Consider the following 10,819-nt stretch of genomic DNA (forward strand, 5'->3'; position numbering starts at 1 on the left):
GATACATAATGTGTTATTATACTATAGTAAATTTGTGTACTCTTGTCTTTAATGTTTGCTAATATGCTTGGTCTGTATGGGCTTCTTTTATACTTTTTTAAAGTGATTAAGATAATAATATAATGTTGACTGTTGACTGCTGTATCCCTATTTGTTTTTTACATTTTTACCTCATATAAAAAAAGAAGATGTGGTATGGTGGCCAATGAGACAACTCTCCACAAGAGACCAACATGACACATAAATTAACAACTATAGGTCACCGTAGGGCCTTCAACAATGAGAAAAGCACATACCGCATAGTCAGCTATACAAGGCCCCAAAATGACAATGTATAACAATTCAAACGAGAAAATTAATGGCCTTATTTATTTAAAACAAATGAACGAAAAACAAAAATGTAACACATAATCAAACGACAAGCACTTAATTACAGGCTCCTGACTTGGGACAGGCACATACATTTATAATATTATGCCTGTTTAGTTTGTTCACACATCGTTGTCAATATAATGGAATTTGCTGCGACTGTCATACAAGTGAGGGTTTTAGCTAGCTACAAAACCAGGTTCAATCATCCATTTTCTACATAAGAAAATGTCTGTACCAAGTCAGGAATATGACAGTTTTGTTGTCATTTCGTTTGATGTGTTTTATCTTTTGATTTTGCCATTTGATTAGGAACTTTCCGTTTTGAATTTTCCTCGGATTAATTTTTTTTTGTGATTTTACTTTTTTCTTATTTTTAAGTTGAAGTGTATCTAGAATAGGTTATAAAAAAAGCATCACGATATTGACCAAAACTTATTTACTATCAAAATCTATTTTTAATAAAACTAATGCCTGCATACACTTGTCGAAAAGAACAAAAAAGAAACCCTTCTGTATATAGGTTAGTATATGGACACTATATTGACCTCTTAGATCTACAGTGAAGATTGTTCTAACTGCTCATTTCTGTAGGAAATAGATAAATGGAAAAAATGATTTTGAGCATTAACACGAGATTTAGTAATTTCATTTTGTAAGATTCTTTAAAAGAAAAGGATTACGATAGTTAAATTTAGGATAGGTACATTTAACATTTTTTAAGAAAATTTGAACCGTGCGGAGTCTAGTTTAAATTAACTATAACAAAACAACAAGACAATGAACAAATTTATAAACTGTCTGAGATCATTACAGTTATAACGTTATGTTTTTCTCTCTCCAAATTATAATGTTACGATAGTTCATGTTTTAAACAAAATACGGACTTCATTGATAGGAGTGTGCTGCTTGCACAAATTTCTCTAATGGATGTATGGGAATGAATAACTGATATTTATGTTTGCTCTGAGACATCCAAAAAATCCTTGTTTAATTGCATACAGTTCACTGGATACAGAAAGTTACTTACGAAATTTACAAAAGAATATAATATTCACTTTACGCTTCCCGCTAACTTAGTAAGATATGTCGTCAACAACATATCTTCGTGAACCCTATTGTTTGCTTTTTGAAAAGGAAGAATATGAAGAAAATTGCAAGAACAAAAAAAGAAATAGAAGAAAGACAAACAGCATCATGGCCGAATTGAAAAAGGGAGAAAAACGAAAAATAATAGCCAACGACATATTATATAAAATCCTGAAGACTAAGTCCGGCTCCTTATTAAGCTCATAAAACATGAAAAGCGATGACAGTTATCAACAAGTACATGATATGTGGCGGAATTATAAGCTAAAAAAAAAGTGGAACATCCGTGGTCAATTGGTAACAAGGATACTCTTTAACAGTAGACCAAGTAATGATAGCGAGTGTCCGTGAAACGTTAAGTTGGAGACTTAAATCTTATAACGAATATCCCTTGTTTTTAATATGCAGGAACTTCTGAAATGTATCCCTTTATGCAGTTTATAATGATCAGTATAGAAAACAGGAAATGAAGAGACAAAATTTTGCAAAACAGGACTCCTCATACAATTTTATTTTTACAAATATATTTACCATCCACCACAAACTGAGCCATTCTTTGTTACAAAACCTTTTTTAATTTTCATATAGAATGTCTGTAATTAAGAAGAAGTAGTGCGATTGTTTGATTGACTTTCTTTGCTATTTTGACCTGAGCGTCACTGATGAGCTTTATGTAGACGAAACACGCACCTGGTGTATTATAAGCCTGGCACCTTTAATAACTTTACGCTTGTCGTAATGTTCTAGTATATTGTGTATTTGTGTGTTTCGCTGTCCCGTGTGTTCTTCCATTTATTTGTATTATAGTCCTGTCATGTAATGTTGTCAATTTAGTGTTATATTTAAAATTGTCATAAAAGCGGAGGTTGTCTAGCCACAAAACAAGGTTCAACCCACAATTTTTTTCTTAAAATGTACTGTACCAAGTTAGGAAAAGGATATGGTTATCCTATATTTCGTTTTTCTGTGTTTTGCATTTTAGTGTTTCTGTTGTGTCGTTGTTCTCCTCTTATATTTGATGTGTTTACCTCAGTTTAAGTTTGTAACCCGAATTTGTTTGTTCTCAATCGATTTATGAATTTCAAAAAGCGGTATAATACTGTTACCTTTATTTGTTGGGTGTAAAAGTAATAACACGTTCGAAATTGGTTTTAAATAATGTTTAATATAATGTGGTATATTCTTAGAATAATTAAGAAAAATATGCTATTCATCTTATTGACCATGTCGTCTCTTTAACTTTTCCTATTCCTATCAATTTATATTCTACCTCAATAACGTATATATCAATATATTCTTCCATTTATTTGTATTATAGTCCTGTCATGTAATGTTGTCAATTTAGTGTTATATTTAAATTGTCATAAAAGCGGAGGTTGTCTAGCCACAAAACAAGGTTCAACCCACAATTTTTTTCTTAAAATGTACTGTACCAAGTTAGGAAAAGGATATGGTTATCCTATATTTCGTTTTTCTGTGTTTTGCATTTTAGTGTTTCTGTTGTGTCGTTGTTCTCCTCTTATATTTGATATGTTTCCCTCAGTTTAAGTTTGTAACCCGAATTTGTTTGTTCTCAATCGATTTATGAATTTCAAAAAGCGGTATAATACTGTTACCTTTATTTGTTGGGTGTAAAAGTAATAACACGTTCGAAATTGGTTTTAAATAATGTTTAATATAATATGGTATATTCTTAGAATAATTAAAAAAAATATGCTTTTCATCTTATTGACCATGTCGTCTCTTTAACTTTTCCTATTCCTATCAATTTATATTCTACCTCAATAACGTATATATCAATATATAATATTGAAAAGTAGATAAACCTTCATAATTGAGTCGGAGACAACAAACAGTCAAATGACTAATTTTTACAACAGATTTAATTACGCTTTATACAGCTGTACCGTATCCTGAAATATTTAGTTGTTCCCATACAAGGATCTTTGGATGGTGCATAAATACTGCATGAGTGTTTTCCATTACAACTCTTTTTAACATCAGGAAGAATATTTACTGGACCACATGAGGTTGTTCCTATGTTTCCCATTGGACATGTTCTCACACTGTTTCTTCCATACGTTGCTTGTTTCACATCGATGACTGCGTTCTTGGTTTTGTCACATTTTAACGTGGGGTCGTCGTCTATGCATATATGAATATTCATCACTACAAAGAAGTAAAAACAATGACATGTATAGATTAGATATCAACATAATATGTGACTTAAAGGTCTATGGATCCTGTGTAGCTAAACTAAGGTGAATGGATAATTTTGGGATGAAGGTGTCATCAACAATCCTTAGAAAAACTAAATATACTGAACAGAAAATTTAACAATGGATGTATCGGTACTAAATTAAGGCTACAGTAGTTTATCAATGTTCAATCCATAGAAAATAATTATGAAGAGACAAAAGCTGAGGAAAGCCGTCTTTTGCTTTTTATGCATCTTATCACTCTCAATCAAAGAGTCGTATTCGGGTAAAGAACACAACCCGTAAAAAAAAAGATTATGCGACTTCAATGCTATTAAAGATATAATACAACGAAAACACATCCCTAGTGAGTTGAGACACCAACACGTCGTATCTATTTAACAACTCGTGATGGTGATCATAAAATTATATAGGGTCGATGTCAGCCGACTGTTATTTTTTTCCATGTACACCTATGTAAACGATGTCCTTAAACTGTGAACATTTTTAAAAGTGTGCAGATTGTTGACGTACTGTTGTATCAACAATATTCACCAATTAATTAAAGGGCTTTAAAACCAAAATGTCAGCTCGCTTTTTAACATTTATTTGAAAACTTTAACTGTTTTTTTTTTATCAAATAGTTTTCCTTTCGACAAGTATAAATGTAAGCTATATTTTTACAATTTTCTGAAGAATTTCAACTTGAAGAGTCCATGGATACGAAATGTCATAACATTCTAAACTAACATATACTTAAGCCTTATTTTTCATTCCTACAATAAAGGTTACACAGAGTTATATTCAACCTTAAATGATGTTGCCCCTTCAAAAAAATGACAGCTTCATAATCAGATAAGGAGACAACGAAAAAGTGCTCATATTTTCTGTCAATTATTGTCCAATTGTAACCTGTACATGCTGGTAATAGTGTATACAACAGTTGGAAGTTTTAATCGACCTTGAATGGCTATACAGACTTTGCAAGGTCGGTATATTGCATTTTATTGTAGTGACGCATTATTACTATCTGACCATAATAAGCGTACTTTTGTAACTGATACCTATTAATGGTTAAATCAATTTAATCAATACAGTTCTTACCGTCTTCATCGTCCTCTGTGGGTATATTTGATGGTTGTTGTGGTTGTTGTGGAGGTGCTGGCGGTTGTGTTGTTGTTGTTGAGAAGCAATCGTCTTCGTCACTACCATCTGAACATTCTTTTTTACCGTTACACTTGAATGATTCTGGTTTACAAGTTCTATCTGACCTGCATTCAAATTGTGAACGGGAACATCCTAGTTAAAAATAGTTTTTGAGTGTTGATTAATTCAATATACCGTCAAAGATTTGATAATAATATAAATCACGAAACTATAAAACAAGTTTTCTCCGGAAAAATACCATAACAAGTCAGGAAAATAGCCGTTGGTTTTCGCTTATGCCGTGGATTGATAGCGTTTGACGTTGTCAGTTTTAATTAATTTCCCTTTTTTAATTTGCTTTGAAGTTTGCTATTTTTGTTAAACTTTTTAATAAACACGCAAATTTATATTTGGAGCCTTTATTGGTCAGCATTGATCAGTACTTTATTAATATTTTCAAATGGAAAAATAAATGCGTATGCTTTCAAGATTCTTCAGTTTTGTAGAAAATTGATACTGTTTATGCTATTTGACCAAGAACGAATTTCGTTTATGACATTAGTATTATAAAAAAAAGAGAAAATGAGTTTAAGCTTACACTATCTGTATAGTAGTAAGCTAAAACAGATTCATGTGTTGTTCTTTAAAGTTTAATATGTATATGTCTAACCTATTAGAAAGTACCATCGATATCAGTCATCAACCTAGTTACAGAAAACGTAAAATTTCATCTCTGAAAAAACTTTAAGCTACAAGTTTTAATAATAAGACCCCAAGAAAAGTGACATTAAGATAAAATAAGTATGTTTTTATAATAACATTACCTATCTTACACTTATATGTTATCTTCAAATATTTTGATTTATCGTGACAGAGGTCAACTAAACCAAAACTGGCAGGCTTAATAGGACATATATGTGTATTGTCACATTGTCTTCTAAGTTTGGATAAAACAGATTCACATGTTGCTTTGTTTCCTTTTGTGCATGTTCCTAGATTAGTCTTCCCGTGCATAACCCTCACCACCTCGATTACTCTACCATACTTCTTATAACATCGCAGTTTAAAGTCTGGAGTCTTACATAATGTTAGCAATTTCCAACGAGGCTGGTCTGCAACATAAAAAGAACTTAGTTAAAAATTTTATAACCAAAAATATTCACACGAAATAATTGTCAATAGACACAAATACGAAACCATTAGCTAATTTGAAAGGTAAGAAATTCCAAGTTACTAAAGAGCATCCATTGCGGCGATTAGCAGATGTTCCAAGTAGCTATTTCCATATAGTTTTAATGTCATTTGGATCAATTTCCTGATGATAAATACTTTTTGCATAAAATAAGCTTTGGTAACTTGAAATATTAATGCGGGAATGGAACTAATTTTCAATTTCAATTCCATCTTTGCAATGTGGACACATATTCTGTTTTAAGGGCGTTCAAGTATACCTACCAGCTTCTAATAGTAAGTTGCTAACTAACTAATCATTATTTTACAATTTTAGCCAAAAAAAACCCCACTTGTTGAGGTCCAGTAGGATATGTTTTTCTAATTCAAAATTATTTTTAACTTTGTGATACTTTCTTACTTACTATAATGACTAGCTTTATTAGAGTCACAAATGAACTCATTTCCAGTTAACAGCCTTGGCTGATAATTTAAGTATACAAGAATACATAAAGTACTGTATCTATATTGAAAAAAACCAACATGTTCTAAAACCTAAACCCGCATCATAGACCCCGTGCATTGATATTTTTGAGATGAAATACTTTTCGACGCTTTAAACGGAAAATTTTGGTATTATACCGACTGTTATAATTTTGTTTGATTGGTGTAAAAGTTAATACCATGATCTCTTGACAAACTTTATAAGGCTGTTAGTTTTCTCGTTTGAATTGTTTTACATTGTAATTTCGGGGCATTTGTCGGCTATCTATGCGGTAAGGGCTTTGCTCATTGTTGAAGGCATTACAGTGACCTATAGTTGTTAATTTTTGTGTCATTTGGTCTCTTGTGGAAAGTTGTCTCATTGGCAATCATACCACATCTTCTTTTTAATATTACATATGTGGTCGCAGATGCAAATTATCGAAACATAACCATACCTTTATTTGCTATTGCTGGTGATGATGATGGTTTTATCGAAACACATTTATATTGCAGCTCTAAATACTTTGTAATTCCTGGACAAGGATTTCCAAACATATTAGGGCCTGCAGACAACGAGCATTCTCTTTTACCATTACACAGTGTTCTTAACTTCTGCTGAACGCCAGAGGCACTGCATTTTGTATTTCCGACATTACCGATGAAACATGTGACTTTATTACTTCGTCCGAAAAATCCTCTAGTAATCTGTATCTGCTGGTTTTGAGGGCAAATAAGTTTTGCTTGATAATTCTGACAGATAACTAAACTTGTAGGATAATCTGAAAAATATGTTATCATTTTACAACTGTACAGGTTAAGTGCATAGTAAAATATATTAAAATTCTGTTCCTGAAATAACTATTTTATTTCACTGAAATTGTTTAGTACTACTTTTAAGAGATATAGATCTAATTTGTGAAGATTTTCAACAATATGCGATTTATTGATAAATGTATAATGAATTTATTGTACTAGGATAAATCAGATTTACAACAAACATAAGTAGATTAGTAGTTTATCAAAACATCATGTGATTATACCATGCTTTGGGCATTAGAGTGTCAAGCTGAGTAAGTCATCTTATATATGACAAGAAAACATGAAGACAAGTCAACTTTTCCGTTTATATTCCACCTCCGAGCTGACCAGTATGTGCTCTTACTCCTAAAATGTAAATTGATTGGTAGAAAAGTGGAGAAACAACAGTTCTGAAGTCTTCGTCTTGATTTTGGGATCAAATCTTTCCTTCATTCAAGGTAGAAACTGATTAACGCTACTGAAACTAAACAATAGCGATGTCTTTTTGGCAAAATAGGTATACATCGAAAAATATATAGTATTTATGACATCCATGAATAAGCATAGCTATCTACTAGTAATTTGCATTTATTTAAACTCAACAAACCTTTGCATCTATACGTTACACTCAGGTAATTTGCCGTATTAGTGCAATCAGTCCCAAAAGTTGAACTTTTAGCTTCAAGATAACAACTTTGCCTTCGGAAACATTTTTGTGTGACTGCGGATTTAGCTCCTGTTTCACAACTTTCGCTTTTCTGTCCTGTCTTCAGACATGTAGTACCATCTCTACGACCAAAGTATGCGTCGACTATAACGATTTCTCTGCCATTGCAATCTATGGTGGATTCCTCATTTTCACATATGACTTTCGTCAAATCTGAATTATAAATGAATAGTTAGTTATATTCTGATTTATTTTGAAGAAAATGGTTGTTGATATAAAAATTCAAACTGTGTGATTAATTGTCTAATCGTTAAAAAACAGAATAGAGCCTACTGATTAACATTTTCATGCTACAAAATCTTTTAAAATGCTCCTTATCTTGACATTAATTGATGGAATATTTCCGGTATAGAATGCGTGTTGAAAAAAATAGAACTTCCATCAGTTTCTTATTGTAAAATTTCCGAACATAAACGTTCTTATTTGGCTACATTATGGTCGGGATTATAACCTGTTATTTTCGTTGTAGGAATAACATTGGACATTCCCTGCTTGTCATGGTGTAATCATTATTATTGTATGTTCTTTTTTTTGTGTAGATGAATAATTGTAGCGTTACTGTATAAAAACAAAACTGAATGTAAAAGTACATCCTACTGCAAACTGCTTTTCTTTTTATAAACTATCATATTCTTTATGACTTAAAACTTTTAGAGAAAAACTGATTAATCTGTTATATTTGAAAATAAAAAAAACCTGCAGTAGTATCTTGGTTTCCAAAAATTACCGAATTATACAATGCTTTTCGTTAAAGCACCTAATAAACTGCGAAAATAAAATGCCGACGTACACATCTTTCACCGAAATCAGTCGAGAGTTTCGACATATCTATTTTGATAACTGAATCTAAATACCTTTATTACGAAAAACTAATCACGAAAACTGATTTCAAAAGACAGTCACTAGACTTGGTGGTAACTCTCGTGAATTTACATAAATGTATTTCAAATTATGAAATGTGTTTGCCGTCCTACTATCTGTGCAATTGTTCTTTCAAATGTCTGATTCTTTATCAAATGGATTAAGCACTGGAATAACTGTATCAGGTATGAGAATAAAACCAAGACTTCATTAGGTTTAGTTTTAAAGGTTCTACATTTGTAGCTATATTATTACTAAGATAAATGATAATTAAACTGACCTTGGCTTGCCATTATCATTGTTTGTAGAAGAAATATACAAACTATCTCAAATCTGTAATCCATGGTGGTGAATTGCAATCGATTTTACACTATAAGAGAGAGGAATTAAAAACAAATATCAACCCGTTATATTATGTATGAGCCATTTTTTTGCAGCATTTAATTTATTAAGAGGAAGTGTAATATGCACGTTATAGTTATGGTAATCTGGTAAAACATGTTACAAATATGATTGTATATATAATATATATTTTACATACAATTGTAAAAATATTTGACGAGATTACCCCTTGCATGTAAAATAAAGTCATTTTTTATTCATATATTACATACTTAGATTAGTTTTGATAAGGTTGGAAAAAAAAGTATTGCACCATGTACGCTAAGAGTTAAAAGTGCATTTCAATTAAGCCAAAGCAGAAAGACTATCCTTAAAACTTCAGTCATTGACTGGCATTTTTCTTTTTTTTTTAACATGGAATACTTTATTTAACAAGAATCAATTAACATCATTACAAACTCCGTAGAGCTTATAAACGAATACAAAAGCTAAAACACAACCCCATATGTTCTGTTTAAAACCTTTTCAAGTTGAAATCATGGAATAAAGAAAAAAATATAATAATAACAAAAAACACCATAGAACATCATAAAGTACTTCCAGACAAAGCCTAAGAAAGTATGCATTGTGGAAATGTACCCATAGAAACTTATATTAAAGACATCAAATATAGACAGTAATAAATGTCCTATCCTTGATTTAGATATTTTCGTTTTACACGGGAAATTCTAAGTCTACACTATAATTTACGACAAAAGGGATGATCTTTCGTTCAGTATTGTTAATTTTCCTTTTTTGGATGGTTATGTTTCTTTTTAAATACTTCCATTGATATGAGATTTGGTTTTAAAGTTTGGCTGTACCCGTAGAAAACTTATTGTTGGCTAGTCATAGCATATTTTCATTTTTACGCAGAGGTTGTGGGCTTTACTCATTGTTGAAGGCCGTATGGTGACCTATAGTTGTTATGTCTGTGTCATTTTGGTCTCTTGTGGACAGTTGTCTTATTGACAATCATACCACATCTTCTTTTTTTTATAATTCTGAAATGCTATCAATTCAACACTGTAATTATATCTTTCAATATTATTTTCTTGGTACTAATATTTCATTCATGGCTCTACTATCAGTGGATACCTGTATATTGGCATTGTACAAGGTTGTGTTTTTTTCCTGACAACTGATAACAGCTTTAATCTAAATCCATTGCATTTTTGATGTGTATTGATTAATATTTTAGTCATTAGATGATATTTGCATAGCACTAGCTTTCAATAGTTGTGAGTACTCTCATTGATATAATTAGTGTATGTCTGTTGTGTGTATGTACAAGTACCCACCTACGTTTATTGTGTGTTTTTTTGCTAGATGTATTTTCATTTGTACCCATCTGATGAGTAAAGCCTTTTTCAACTTATGTTTATAGTTTGTTCTTATGTTGTAGTGTTAAACCACTGTCTCAGCCTAGTTTGTGGTGGTTTGACATCTTCAGACGAGTTTAACCTCCGTCCCGTTCTATATGTGCATATCATAAGTCATGAGTCTTTAATTGAGTGGTTGTTGCTTGCTGTTCTTCCTCGTGTCATATCGTCACATTATGTATGTACGTGTCCTAAGTAAGGAGCTTTAAATT

The 10,819-nt window shown here is 31.4% G+C and overlaps 1 protein-coding gene across 1 annotated transcript; it reads right to left on the minus strand.

Moving 5' to 3' along the window:
* Positions 1–3,325: 3,325 nt before the first annotated feature.
* LOC134710926 (rhamnose-binding lectin-like) lies at positions 3,326–9,137 on the minus strand. The gene is made up of 6 exons (XM_063571342.1): positions 9,125–9,137; positions 7,864–8,136; positions 6,914–7,237; positions 5,627–5,914; positions 4,761–4,955; positions 3,326–3,627 (listed from the first exon to the last, which is right to left on the minus strand). Exons 1-6 carry the CDS (start codon positions 9,135–9,137, stop codon positions 3,341–3,343), a joined length of 1,380 nt encoding a protein of 459 aa, XP_063427412.1. The 3' UTR covers positions 3,326–3,340.
* Between the last annotated feature and the right edge of the window lie 1,682 nt (positions 9,138–10,819).

The sequence above is a fragment of the Mytilus trossulus genome, chromosome 3 (genome assembly GCF_036588685.1).
Source record: "Mytilus trossulus isolate FHL-02 chromosome 3, PNRI_Mtr1.1.1.hap1, whole genome shotgun sequence".
NCBI lineage: Eukaryota > Metazoa > Mollusca > Bivalvia > Mytilida > Mytilidae > Mytilus > Mytilus trossulus.